The 15,127-nt window shown below is 41.7% G+C and overlaps 1 protein-coding gene across 5 annotated transcripts in view; it reads right to left on the bottom strand.

Annotated features, from left to right (window-relative positions):
• MECOM (MDS1 and EVI1 complex locus) overlaps positions 1 to 15,127 on the bottom strand; it is a 335,520-nt gene that overhangs the window by 180,302 nt on the left and 140,091 nt on the right. For all 5 annotated transcript variants that reach the window (XM_082056557.1, XM_082056555.1, XM_082056553.1 and 2 more), the window contains exon 2: positions 6,781 to 7,130. In XM_082056557.1, coding sequence (XP_081912683.1) covers positions 6,781 to 7,130 — 350 coding nt within the window. The remainder of the gene's footprint in view (positions 1 to 6,780; positions 7,131 to 15,127) is intronic.

Raw genomic sequence — 15,127 nt, forward strand, 5'->3', positions numbered from 1 at the left:
ACTCTGCTTCCCTCAGGAGTTAATGCTCCTCTTGATTAAATTAAAACCTCAGTGCCATTGTGGGGAGTACATACACAGACCTACAGGGATGTTTCTGTGGCTTTAGAATGTGCCCACGAAATTGGTGATTTCCTACCCCCAAGGTCAAGGACATGGTGAAGCACCCACCATGGGCAAAGAAATATGCAGTTCTACACAAATCATTTCGGGTTTAATTGAGACAAGGGTGCTGCATCACCCTTTTGATGGGATTTCACAGACATGCCACACCATCACCCACTCAGCCTCCTGCACCAGCTGAAAACTTCTTCCTGCTGCTGTTGCTACATTGACTTTGGGTTGGCTCAGTAACTTACCAGCCCCATCAGTGACAGCCCCAGTGCCAGAGCAAGTTCAGGACAGGGGCAAGTGGCATCTCCCTTCTGGCAGCCACCACAGCCTCTCAGCTACCTTGAGCTGTTCAGTTTTGAACATTTCCCGAGTGCAGCTCCATCGTACAGCCAAAGAGGGAGCTTTACAGATCCTGTTCCTGCACCCCTTCCAGTGAGCAGCACCTTTGCCTGAACAGGAGGAAACTGTGGTCCTTGTCCAAGAAAGAAAAAAGGGCATTGCATACCACAAACCTCATGATGTGAGGGTTTGCTTAGTCATGTTAATTAAATATTTCAGAGAATTGAAGAGTAGAAGTAAGGAACAGCAGAGAAAGAAAACAGCTGAGTACTTTGTGTTGTTCCCATCTCCTAACCCTCCTCCATCCACATCAAACCACCCAAAGGACCAACAGCTCCCTTTTGCTGGCAATGTATTTAATTCAATCTAAATGACAAGTCCACCTGCTCGTATCTTGCTATTCAAGGACCTGATGTTTGCTCATTTGCAATTATAAACCGTCTGTCCCCTGAGCAGGGAGAAAGCTGGTGATAACAGCCAGGGAGCTGGCTGGGATGTGCACTTGACATCACCTCTTAGAGTGACATTTTACTCATGAAGCATCTGTCCACCTTGCTGCAGGACTCTTATTGCTACAGGAGCATCTGACTTGGTCACAGCCTCACCACAAGACAGAGCTGCAAACAACAAAAGAATTCAGACTGGCCACATTAGCAGCACTGTAAGTAAAGTCTTTTTTGTACACAACTTTTGAGAGGCTGTCTTAAGCACCCTTCTGCATGCTCACCCCAGGCAAGATATATGGTATGATCTCCATCCTATGTGGCTCTGAACACTATGTCCCAAATAGAAAACTTAACACAGCAGCTAAGCACATGCTTAACTCAAACACCTGGGTAATCCTGTTGATGATAAGCTCGTGCCTAAGTGCTTTATTGGATCTCAGCCAGAGTGCTCTATGCCTTGCAAAGCTGAGCTGCAAATGGGATAAAACATCACCTATGTATTCAAGAAAAGGTAAAGATGTCACCCCCACCTGCAACTGCCAGGAATGGATGGTCTGTTGACCTGGGGGAGAGCACACTATCCGCAGAACTGGATTGGGCTTGTACTGATCAAAAATCACCCCTGCCTCCCACTATAAAGCAAATTATTCCTTTTTAATTTCAAATAATAGAATAACCCACATTTATATACTTAATTTTGCTTCAATAATTATTTTGCAAAGGTTGCTGAAGTCTTCATATTGCTAAAATCCATACACAAGGAGAAAACGTAGGCAATGAATCTGCACTGCACTTCCCCACTTCCCAACCACCTGGTTGAGTGGGGAGCTGCTTTGCTTTTTTTTCCCCTAAAAAAGCCACTAAGACAAATTCCATATCCCAAAGAAAAATATTAAGAAGTGATGAAGTCTTTGGGTTTTTTTATTTTTCTTTTTTTGAAGAAGACAATCTACTGCTCTCTCCCAGTGTGATTTCACTGACTACAAGGGAGTTATTTCCCCCAACACTGTTGTTTATTAAGAATAGCTTAACATGAGTTTCAAAATGTGTGAATCCCATGTACAGTTATTTAGAAGATGTTACCTTTGTTCTGTTTTTTTACAACAAAAAAAAAATAGGGGAGAGATGCTACTTTTAACATTCTGACAAAGATTTTCCAAAGGAGAACCCAAAAATAGGGAATAACGTCTATACAGAGAGAGGAATCAGCTGGTAACCCCTGTTGATTGCAATGAAAGGTTTTGGATGCTAACAGTAAGAAAATCAAGCTATCGGTTTAGGTGTTACAACCCAGATGTGGGAGCATATACATTAGATTCCAAGTTTAAAAGCCTATACCTTTGCATTTTCTAACTCATTATTTAATTTTCAGAAAGATAGGTGGTACCCTTAGAATGCAGAATCTCAAATAAACCTAAGTTTAAACTCAAAAAAAAAAAAGCCAAAAGAAAGCCAAAGAATGCAGAATTGAAACTTAAAATTACAACAGTTCCAGTCTTTATAAACCAGTGGGAACCTGTACTCCAGAACAGTTTTTAGGAAACTATGCACCTTTCCCCAAAGACTCACATAAGAAAAATGTTAGAGAAGTAAACAAATAGCCAAATGGCCTCCCAATTTCCTTTTAGAAGTACCAGCATCAGTTCAAGCATACTCTACCAAATGCAAGATGTTTTTCAGCCTCACAGTCATGACAGGAAAATATACTCGGTTCTATAAACAGATTGTATGCTGCTTTATAAAGCTCTAAAATATTTTTTACTTCTGTGACAAGCTTGATTTATTAGAGCTCATTGCTCCTGGTTTTGCCTTCCTAATAAAGAAATAAAAGTTTAGGATAAAAAGAGCTGTGAAGGAATTGTCCCTATGAAGGAGACTGAGTTTGCTATAGCAGTAAGAGACCTGAATTTGAATATTTGACGTACTCTGGAAGATGCTGGTCGAAGAATAGGTGCGTGTGCTCTGGTGACCTATTCAAAGGCTTGCTTTGAAATACTCTCCCACTTGTTTTTCATAGCAGGGCATGAACCATGATGAAATCACTAAATTTGTGTTCCCTTGCTTTTGTTTAAAAAATTACTGCCATCCCTTAAAAGCTTGTTTTCTTTGTTGATTAAGAAGCAGTCAATTTTCCCTTTTCAAACAACCACTGAGCAACAGCCCCCCAGCCCCCTCAGATATTCGGGCTGCCGGCAAATACTAAAACCTCGGTGACAAACTGCAAAAAAGTTCGACCTTTCCCCTTGTCCGGTGACCCCCTGTTCGATTTGTACTTTAGCTAACCAATACCTGATTAGATAATGCTCAGCCCTAGACCCACAAAATGAGATAAAATTCAAATTTATGGCTTTTCATTTAAACTGCTCTACAGCACTCTAATCATGACCCAAGCACAACTATATCACAACAAATTCTCTTTGTCCCAGAGTCTGTTTTATGGCTGAAGTATATAAAAGGAAGGAGGACACAAAAGACGTTGTTTTCTTGGACTTGCCTCAACAAAACTCCACGCTGATGCCATAGGGAGTCTTGCTATAAGGTAACATTGGAACAGGCCCCATGAAATTCCTCACCCTTCTGCAGCAAGTTTTCCTTTATGAATGAGTGTGTGGCTGCAAAATTTAGCAGCAGCAATTCCTCCAGCTTCCACTTCTCTCCCTACCACTACAGGCTGATCCTGGTATCAACTCAGATGGACTTCACAAAAATCAGAACCCACAAGTATCCCACAGCTGGAAATACCTAAAAATATGACAGTCTTTTGGCAAGGGAATTTAGCATAATCTATTATAACATGTACTTTCCAAAAAACATAATTACAGTCTAAATTTGTATATGGTTATAAAGTTTTCTCTGCAATGTGTATGCAGGGTTTTAGTTTGAAATGTTCTAGTTTAAGACTCTAGGTCACCTAGCAATCCTAAAGAATCACAAAAAAAGGAGAAAATCTCTCATAGCAAAGTCAGTAATATATGTAGCATCAGAAATCAGCGAAGGAAGGTGCTCAGTTTTTCTTCCAAAAAATATTTTCATATGTTTATGGTAATTATTTTCTTGAAAACAGATTCTTCCTTTGAAAAGTCAATACCGCTTTATGTACAGTGTTTCACCTTAAACCTAGAAAAAGGCAGATAAAATGGAAAGATTGATTTTCCAGTCACTTTGTCATCCTCGCTGTAGCTGCAGGGGATTCTATTCACAAGAATTCAGTAAGTACACAAACATTAGCAATGTTGCAACTCCACTACCTATTTCTCTGAGCGATGCACATGTGAAGTGAGGAAATGAGTAAGTCAGGACCACAGCAAATTGTTTTCTTTGGCCTATGAGACCAGTGAGCAGCTCAAGCAGGTTGAGGGTTCCTCCCTTTTGAAGCCACCAGACACACCTGACCTCAACAGCACTATGAACTATTCTAGGAATCACATACCATGAAACAAAATAATACCATGACAGTAGCTGCATCAGTGCAACTCACTCAACATGCAAGTACCATTGCGAAAAAGAGAAGACTCGAAAAATCTCACACTACAAAATCACTTAAAAACCCATAGTCAATGCCATACAGAAACTTTGGTTCAGTCCTTCCTCCATTTAAAAATATAATATTTCACCTTGATATCAGCAACAGCAGGCCAAATCCCCCATTTATTAACTGACTTATTGACACCTGGCAGGAAAAATGTCCTGTTTCACAAAAGTGCCCATTCAGGCAGAAAAATCGACACCAGGACAGCTTTAATTCCCAAGACTGTGCTTAAACTTCAATAAATGATAGGTTTCCATCAGCATCCCATGCTTCCTTTGAGCCCACACACCAGTAACAGCTTCTTCCTCCCATTTTTATCCCAAGGCACATATCCAAGGAATCGGTGGTTTCCAGAAAAGCATGATGATGATGAGTATCTGGAATGGGTGCTAAAAAAAGTCTTCTCCAACCCTACCAGGTCCCTCCAGCATCTGTCCTTTAGCCATGACCTTCACTACCTGCTGTTGTACTCATTGTATATACTCTGGTAACCAGCATTTCTTTGTCTCCCTTCAATTACAGTAAATGTACTTTTAATCCACTTGTTGGAAGAATATTGTGTCTCAGGCTCCCCTGAACACTGCAGAGTACTTCTAGATGAGTGGCCAAATTGCAGAGGGACTTGACTGTTGATTTTGTGTGATTTTGCTCCAACGCTTTTCAATAGCTTCTCCCCAGCTGTCCCAAATACATAACGCTACTCAAATGGCAAGAATCCTACAGCTTGAAAGGAATTAAATCTGCCAGCTGGTCTTCCAGCACTCTCAAGGTCTGCGTATTTCTTGTCTGAATTTTATAGACCCCAAAATCCTAAATATTTTAAGCAGGAAAATTAGTCTGTAAAATTACAGCATATTGTGAGCATCCAAGGGTGTGAAAATAGAGATGGGATTCCCACAATTTTAGTGGGGTTATCCTCCATTACACCACCTGAGGATCCAGTCTAAAATACCCAAGTTTCTGTATATGTTAAACCTGCAAGTAGAGTTGTGTCTCAGCAGTTTTTCTTCAATTTCTGTTATCAATATCTGAACTTAATTGTGGTGTGGTTCAAGGTCAGATTTTATTATTTGAAAAAGGCACCAGGAAACCATAAAGAGATTTCTCACCAGCAATTATATTGTATCAGGATCTGTTAACTTGACAGAGTGCTGAGAACTCTATGATTTCACCTGACACTATTCTGTCGTATTGTCACAGGTCTCACCAGATTTTAAACAACCAGATGGAATGTTTGGAAAGAATTCAGTGAGTATTTATGGACAATTAAGAGCAAATCAAAGCTCTGTTTTCTACCATATCTGCAAGGCTCCGCTTCACAGCAAAACCATTTTTCCTGGGAAAATGAACCTTCCAACTCTCCAGAGGTCAGTTGTGACCCTGGAGAGCCATGCAAACTCTGCACACTTCTCCCCTTATCAGAAGCCAAAGGAAATGTACAGATTGAAAGCCGAGATTGCGCTCTGTTTCTACAGCACATTGTTAAAACTATGAATAAAACCATGCAAAAAAAAATTTGTTACACCATAACACAACTGGCAACGTGCTCCATTTGAGGCCTAAAGCCCTGACCTGATCATGGACCTGCAGCTCAGCTCCACGGTGATACCACAGCAAGGAAAACATGTTGCCCCCAACATCAGGGAAAGCAACAGGTAACCACCGGATTTGCCAAAGGAGAGCTTGAGCTGCTTGAGGAAAAGCAACATTTCTCAGAGCATATGGAGAAGTAACATGAGCCATATCATCCTATGCATGCTGGGTTTGACATCAGTATCTGAACACACTTCAACAAATGAATGGCAACATTCCCATTCACTTAAATGGGAGCAGGACCAAACCTCCAGCTTCAGAAGTCCCCAAGTAGCACAGGGTTCTGCAAAAGCAATTTTAGCCACACAAGACTAGATTTTAATGCTATTCTAACCATTGTCAACAGAAAGCGGCGATGTACAACCCTGAAAGCAGCACCCAGTTTCTTTTCAGACAAGGCAGTGTCATTTGGAAATCCCTCACCCATATAAATACTGCAGGAATGCACAAGAGCAAACTAAAAATGGTACAAAATGTTCCAACAATGCAACTTCTTCCTTTTCTCCCCTAGAAGAGGCAACACCTGCCAATATCCACCCAGACAGATTTCATGCATGAAGAGCAACAGTAATTCCAGCCCTTTTTCCTCTTTTAATTTACACTTGTTTCCACCCAGAAAGCTCCAAAAGACAACAAAGCAGTCTCTGTGCATGCAAATATCCCCTGGCTGCTGCGAAGATAGGACTCAAATTCTGCAAACACTTCTGTGTTTATAGACACACATGAGAGTTCAACAGACCAAAAGAATGTAAAGTGTCTTACCTCCCAACCGTAACTGGGATCTTTAAGGTGTGGCCGCTGCTCTCCTACAAAAGGCCCAAACTTTTCCCCTGCTTCAATCTTCCTTTTGGTCCATATCCCTAATCCTGCTCCAGGAATGTTGGATTCTCGGAGCTCAAACTCTGAAGGAATGGGAATGTCATCAGGAATGTATATTGGCACCTTGTAAGGAGAGCTCTCCTTCGGCGTGAAAGCTTCACTGGAGGTTGCTGGAGAAGACGGCTCTTGAATGCTGATGGATGTTGGACACTGGACATTTGCAGCCTCTCCGTCGGCTTCTGGTGCTTCCTCCAAAGGAAGTTCAGGAAAGCTTTCATACAAACATTCATCACCTGGAAAATAAGCCAAACAGTAGGATTTGAAACATCCTGACAGCTTTTGCATATGAAACCCTTTCAGCCTTCACATGAAGTGGAGAGGACAATTTGGAAGGCAGGCAGCACCTTCATCAATCACTGGTCCTGCAGCAGAGCCTCACCCTGGAAGGAGCGGAGCCTTTTCCCTATTGCAGGCCTGGGGGTACACAGCGTTTCTCAATATTCCTGACATCAAAAGTGGTTTACATCATTGAACACAAGCGAGGGAATTACATACAGATGTATACGCAGGCACACCCTATTGTCCAATCTGGTCCGGATACAGCGCTTTGCATTGCGTACTCTTTGAAATTACAATTGAAAGCCAGCATTATACGTTACGACTGAAATGTAAGCGAAGTGAAAAGCAGGAAAGCTTTACTGGTCTTTCAGAGAGACAGATTGAACCTAAAGTAGCCAAAATTAAGTCTGATGGCCTCCAATTAGTTTTTGGAGGAAAGGATCCAGCCTACCACACAACTCTTGGCAAGAACTTCAGCTGATGTAAATCAGTGTCTTACCATTGACCTCCAAGAAACTCAGTGGTCTAAAATAAGTTCAGGATCCAAACAGCACCTTATAGAAAACATGAACCTTCTCATCTTACAGTTGCAAAAAAACCTGGGGCAGATCCAAAACACATTAAAAAAAAAAAGTTAAAATGCTCCATCTCTGGGGCTTAGCCAGCAAACAACAAAAAAGACTCACTGCTTTTGACAGCCTAAAATGTAAGACTGATTGTAAATTCCTATTAGTCAAAAAACTGAATTACTTCAGCGAGGGCTTCAGCTGCAGCACCCATACAGTACTCAACCCAATAATGCATACAAAAGGACAAACTAACAAAAAAATTCATTATTTACATTCATTTAACTTTAATAATGTCATCGTACTTTTCCTATGCACGAGAACTCATTCCACTTAATTCTAAGCTAAATAGGAGGCAAGAACACCATTCTAGAAGGAATGAAGTTGCGAGATTGGGTATTTAAGATCTGAGCATGAGAATATTTGCATAATGTGGTTGGCCCAGAAATTAAAGTGTTATGCTGGGTTTGGCACTAAGAATGACTCCGTTTCAGTGAAGAAACAGGAAACTTTAAAATGTTCTTTCAATTTCTTGCTCATTTAAGAAACTATCCACGGTAGATTAGCACCGTATGCCTTTTCCACTGGAAACTGGTCATAGCCCATTATCTCTCACATCTTTGTTACATATTATCTCACAGTTTTATATCTGTAGTTTCATGCTTCTGGTACTGCCTAAGACAAACACTGGGACATAACAAATCATTTGAATAGATTGCTCCCATCACATGACTGGCAAACTGGATTCTTCATCTGTGAGCAATTTATTCACAGACATGAACTGTTTTTCTTTCTTTTATGTGGCACTGGCTGTGACCTCGTATGTGTCACAAGAAAGTTCAGCTACCCATTCCCTCAGCCTCTGCTTTGGCAGACTCTCCCTGCACTTAACAATTGAACCCAATATTGATTAGTTTATCACTTTTCTAATACCTGGCACTCTGAGAAGCAGAAAATCTTGACTGACTCTATAGTTTAGCTGAGAAGGACACACAGAGGTATTTTCTATTGCTTACACTTCAGATATCCTGCCTGGCATAGCTCAGGGGTGTAGAGTTTGACAAAGATGCTCAAGGTCTCCTGAAAGCGTGGTGCAGAGAGCTTGCTCTGTGCCTGGCACCTGCAAAGCCCATGCCCATACTTTCTTATCCACAGCAAAACTCAGCCTGGACTCCAAGGGACAGGACAGGTGACCTGAAAAGGGTAGAGCGTAGCTCCACCTGGATGTCATCGTTCACTTTTCCCTGCACTAAGACAACCACATTAGCAGCCATCTCTGTTCCACTGGGGCATTGCTGCTGCCCCCAAACACAGCTCTTCTCCAGCGTGGTGGGATGAGCGAGAAGTTGGTCAACACCTCCTGAGCATCCCCAAAACTCTGATGTGTCCCCTGAGTTGCTGGGGCAGCAGCGATGCTGCATCTACCCAGGGTAGGCTTGATCTTGTTCAGATGTCTTCCTCCAGCTGTTGAGATTGCAGTCCTGCCCTAAAAGATTTCAGCTGCTTTTGAAACATGAGAAAAAAAAAAAATCACCACAAACAAACACAAACACCAACCATTAACCCATGTATACACATGGGGTATAGGAAGAGAAATCACACAAGGAAAGTGATTCGGATGACGATAAGCACATGGCTATTTGCAAGGTGGGGTTGAAAACTTCAGTCACTTAAATACTGCTGATTTTCCATGACAGCCTAGTGCCTGACACTCAAGCTCCTTAAAAAGCCCATCTCACACAGTCACTGCTGTTGTCCCCATCCCACCAAGCAGTGCCCCATAAAACCAAGGCTCTCCCTGTCCCCCACAGCTACGTTCAACTCTTCTCCACCAAACCATGAAGCAGCTCAGTTAAATCATTTAAGTGACTGCAAACAATGACCTGTTCTGTCCCTTTCCCCTAAAGGCCATCTTCTTCAGCCCCACTTGCCATCACTGCCTGCCCACGAGCCAGCAAAAGCTGAGCCTTAAACATTTGGTAAGCACGCCTTTGTAGATGTTTCTTCTGTCCCAGGGACAGTCCAGTTTAATTTCTCCTCACAGACTCAAAGGCTTCAGTTATGCTTATCTCAGTCATTCTGGCTACACTCATTTTTAGCCATATAGGGTCAAACCTGCAGCTGATAAATTGGCCTCTGGAAGCCTGGCAGGGAGACAAGTCCATTTGTTGGATCTATTGTGACTCCTCTGATTTCCAGCGGCCACACCCGATGTCGTCGTTAAACATGGGCTTTCAGTTTGAAAGCTCTGGAAAATATAATACGCCTATACGCCCTAAAGCTTAACAGTGTGGGTAAAATGGACTACAGAAATGTTATTCTGCCTGAAATAGCAACATATTCTAGCAAAAAAATATTTTAAAACCTCAAAATGAACAAGAAGTTGAATTATGACTGACCAAGAGACAGGAAGACCATTAAGAAATATTTGTGAAATTAATGATAGGAGCTGTATTATTAATAAAATCAACATACGTGAACCAAGGATCTGGTCTTCATTTTCAAAGGGTGTGGGACCATTCCCCTTAAAATTTACACCCACATGGATCAAATGGACTTCCAGCAAAACTCTGGGATATTGAGTGATAGAAAATCTCTGTAAGGTTAGAATTAGACGCAGTGATTGTTCTGATAAGCATAATTTTTCCAGCAAATTGGAAATTAGTTGCAGAGATAGCCCTGTCGTTTCTGAATTCAGGATGGTTTCTTCTTTAAAGTCCAATAATTATCCCCACCTAAAATCGGATGAAATACAAATCAAGGCCCCTGATAATGGAACAGATGAGATTAGGTAATGCGGAAGCTTAGATATTAACCTCCATAAAATTCTTCACCGCTATTTTACAATAAAAACATGAGCAAGCTTCAAAGGAAACCCAGGAGGAAAGGTTAATTGCTACTAAAAGACCAGGGTGGACACCTGCATTTGCACTTTTGACATAACCTTGCATACCAGCAGGAAAGAGCCCACGTGGCTGTGTGCTGGGGATGTGCTTGATGAGGATGGGAGAACGATGTGCCAAAGCTACCGCTGTAACTCCAGGACCTGGGGTCATTTTGAGATCAAGAGGGCTCCTGTGCAATGGGAAGAGGAGAGGACTTCCTTCCATTCGGATGTTTCTTAGCAGCTCAACATGCTCTTCCTCTCCAAGAGCAATTAAGTAGGAGGCACTAATGACTGAGGGAGGCAGAGGTTGCTGAACACATCCCAAAACTCTTTCCACTGGCTGCGGTTGCTAGCAAGGCAAAGACGTGCTGTTCTCAGCAGGACACTGGGCCACACATTCAATGAAACTGTGCCTTTCTGCTGCTCGAATGCCTCACAATGGCATCTCACTTCAAGGGGATGTGCCTGCCTGCTGCACATATCAATGTTTCAATGTGGTCTTCAACTCAAAGTTCACAAATAGTCCTCCAAAGAGGAAGTCTCCATCCAGATTTCCAGATCCAAAGTCATTTGTAACAAACAGAAATGTATCCATACAGACTATCCATTCTCCTTTTTGTGCCTAAGGATATGCATTCCCAAAGTGGTTATTGTCTGATAAACCCTCTAGCAACAAACACAAACACCAACCATTAACCCACATATACACATGGGGTATAGGAAGAGAAATCACACGAGGAAAGTGATTCGGATGATGATAAGCACATGGCTATTTGCAAGGTGGGGTTAAAAACTTCAGTCACTTAAATCCTGCTGATTTTCCATGACAGCCTAGTGCCTGACACTCAAGCTCCTTAAAAAGCCCATCTCACACAGTGAGATGTGCACTCTAGCACATAAATCCAGTTCTCTGTGCTTGGAGTCATGCACATGGCCACCAGTGACTTAATCTTAAGTTGGATGGCTGATTATTGTGGATGAAAGAGATAGGCTGGAAGCAAAAGCATCTGGAGAGCCTACTTGAGAAGTGTTTCTAATGTCATCATCTACTGAGAATTATAAAGTAAGAGCTGAGATAAATGTGGAAGTGGCTTTTTACAGTGAGAAGATACACACAGGTTCATGCCTGCAAATTCTCAAAGGTGAGAAAGATGACCCTTAGCCCCAAAGACTAGACATCAGAAGGACTTGTCTCTGTTTGACAGGAAAGGCCCATCTTATGTCAGGAGCTTTGAGCTCTGATAGCACTGTTAACCATGCCTCATACAAGCCTTGGTGAGGATGCATCATTGAAGGCTGTGGGGAAACATATTGGGATAGGGGTGAATTAATTCCTTCTCCTGTATAAGGGTGGACCTTAATGTATCACGAAGTCCTGAATCAGATCCTTGAAAGACAGAGAGTGTTTATATTTGTTTGACCTAGCATTTCTATTCAGCAAGGAGAAAATCAGCATGGAGTATTTGCAGGGATATCTGAAAAGGAGACAGGCATTTCCTATTGCATACAAAAGGGACACCTTTATCTGAATTTCTGTTCGAACAAGTATTAAACAAAAAAAAAACCCTGTTATAGGCAGGGACTGAATGATTACAAAATATATCCACATCAGTCTAGAACACAGGAGGTCAGAAAACATAGAAAATAAAAAGAAAACCCATTAGCTTCAAAAGGAGCATCCAGCCAGTGGTGAACTAGATGGGAGCCAGCCATCAGTCCCACACCAGGCAGGCATTGCTCAGAGGGGACCAATCCATGTCCTCTAGAAAAGCAGAGAAGGATCCTTAGCATTAGAAACATGCAGAGATTGAGTTACTATCTCCAGGCATAGAATGGACTCCAGCCAAGAGCTACATTACTCTACTTGAACATTTTATCAGTTAACGTACCTGAAAACTGGTTTGTGCCACTCCCTGTTCACAGAACTGTTCTGTGGAGTTGAACCTAATGACTATTATTTATTATTATTTGTATTGTAATACAGTCTGGGGGGCCCAGGCAGGACCCCATTGTGAAAAACATCAGACAGACCTAATCAAATGAGAGTAGATTCTAAACAGAATAGAGCCAGTAATTCCCAGTTAGGTAAAAATAATAAAACTGAAAGGGGAAAGAAAAACTGTTTTACAAATAGAAAGTTTAGTTGTAAAACAAAAGAAATTACAAGGAAGTGTAGAAATACACAAGGTGCTTGAAGCAATTTTGAACCATTACTTCAATTACCAAGGAAAAATACTTTCACAAACATTAGCCTTCAAATGCACACGTGTTTTACATGCTTGTATTACTTGACCCTGAAAACAAGCATGAGAAGACCAAAACTGTCCCAAACACACTCAAAAGGTTCAAACCTGAAAACCATGCTCATGGACCATGCAACAAGAGCAAGAACCAGAGTACCCATGCAGCAGCCCCAAAGGCCAGATTCTGATTTCTCTTACGCGACTGTTAAATCCAGAATAATTACTTTAGATTTCCACCAAGGAATAAATGAGATCAGTGTCTGTCCTGGAGTTAACTAAAGCTGCTCCAATTTCTTAAGGCTGATGGTAATGTAAGAAAATTAGAGGAAAAATGTGGTGCCCAGATTTCGGCTTTCCCTTCACACTTGTGATGCTGCAGATTGCAGGGGGCATTCACACAACATGCTCAGCAAAACCTCCCTGTACCGCAGCACCGAGTCGTGCCAAGCAAACCCTTCTGCAGCTCTGGCAGAAGAGGGAGTTGTAGGAAAAGCTGCGCGAAGGCAGGTGAAAAAGGCAGCCTGAGCACAGCACGCTTTGGGGCTGCAGTACGGAAATCACCAACTTTGCACGGTGCTGCTCCATGGGCTGCAGTATCTACAAGAAATGCAAAGGGAGCTCAGTTTGCATCACCGCTGGAACACCTGTGAAAGGGCTTAGTGCTGCTGGTAGCTTCTGTGCCTCATGACAAGACGCACATCAGTTACAACAATGTAAATGATTCACAAGATAAATTTAAAATTTTCCTTGCGTGGTGAGCAGGTTTTGCTCCTTAAATCATTGTGTCTGCAGAAGAAATTACCCTGAAAACAAGAGGCTCCTACTGGGAGCAGAAGAGAGCTCTAAGGGTAGGATGAGCCCCAAGCACTTGGGAGAAACCTGTCCACAGGTGAGCAAGAAGTGAAGTTACACTCAAGAGCATCGCAGCTTTAAGAGAGGATAATTACAGTGTTGCCAAATGTTGGTACTAGACCAGCAAAGTCATAACATAGTAACTGCATAGGGACCTACCTGACATCTCTGGCAATTCTCACTATCAGCCCCTACAATAACTAGTAGCGCTTGGTGCTCTGTCTAGTGTCATTCATGTCTAATTGAGTAACGCAGTCAAAAGCATCTGATGTGGACCAGATGCTGGGTTTTAATTAGGGTCCAGCACTGAGAGACTTCAGGTCAAATTCTACTTTCATTTGCACGGGAGTCGCTCTCCTTGATGTCAGGGAAGTTGCACCTGTGTAACCAAAAAGCAAAATTTGGTTCCTTGTGTTCCTGTGCAGTTTCCACATAAATTACTGCAAGCAACAAAGAATTATAAATGTTGGTTTGCATGCACTGATTTTATTTACAAGTTCAGTGTAATTTTATTTATAGCTCCAGTACAATCATCTCTGGTAGAAATATTTATGTTATCTGTACTTCTGGTCTGTTAGAGTCTACTGCAATCATAAACACCACTGAAAAATTATTCGCAGTTAGCAGGGTTTAAACTACCCATTATATCACTAGCTAGTGCCAATAAACTTTAGTGCTGGTTGATAAAGTTTCCTCAATGGAATAAATATATATCTGACTTTTAAAATCTTTTCTGGGTTACACAGAGGGGGGGATGAGAGAAGATGGAATTGCCAGCTGCAGGGTTTGATATACTGAGGGCCAGATCTGCAGCTAGAAAGGAGCCTGTAGAGATCCACACTGGCTGAGATGCAGCCTAAAGCATCTTGAGACTCTAACTAATAGCTTAAATTCATATCTCTGTAAAATATTTCAACCAGGAGATAACACATACTCATTAATGCCATTTGTAACTCTATATGGAGTACACCCAAGGGGGAAAAAAATTTCCTTGAAATTTTGAGCCCTGAGTACTAGACACTGCTAAGGGAGGAAAACGGATTAGAGGAGCCAGCTTTTGTTCATTGCTTGATGGCCATAATGGTAAACATGACATATATTCTCACACTGACACGGCACGAGAAGCCAACGTGCTTGGGAGAAAACTAAAGACGGGAAGGTTAAATGTGAATTAGTGAGATCAGCCACTTATGTATAGTAAATGCTAACTGGGAACAACATCTCACTAGATCTGTATCAGTTTGAGTAAGACAGACAAGGTAATGCACTTTAACAGACCCTGAGACAGTGAAAAGCTATTGCTGCAAAAGAACATTTTAAAATCAAAACAATTACTTAAACCTACAGTATTATAATCAACACAAAAGAAACTATCTTGATGAAATAAATCAGCATAACTGAAC

Source organism: Streptopelia decaocto (assembly GCF_964273445.1).
Source record: "Streptopelia decaocto genome assembly, chromosome: 6".
Taxonomy (NCBI): Eukaryota; Metazoa; Chordata; class Aves; order Columbiformes; family Columbidae; genus Streptopelia; species Streptopelia decaocto.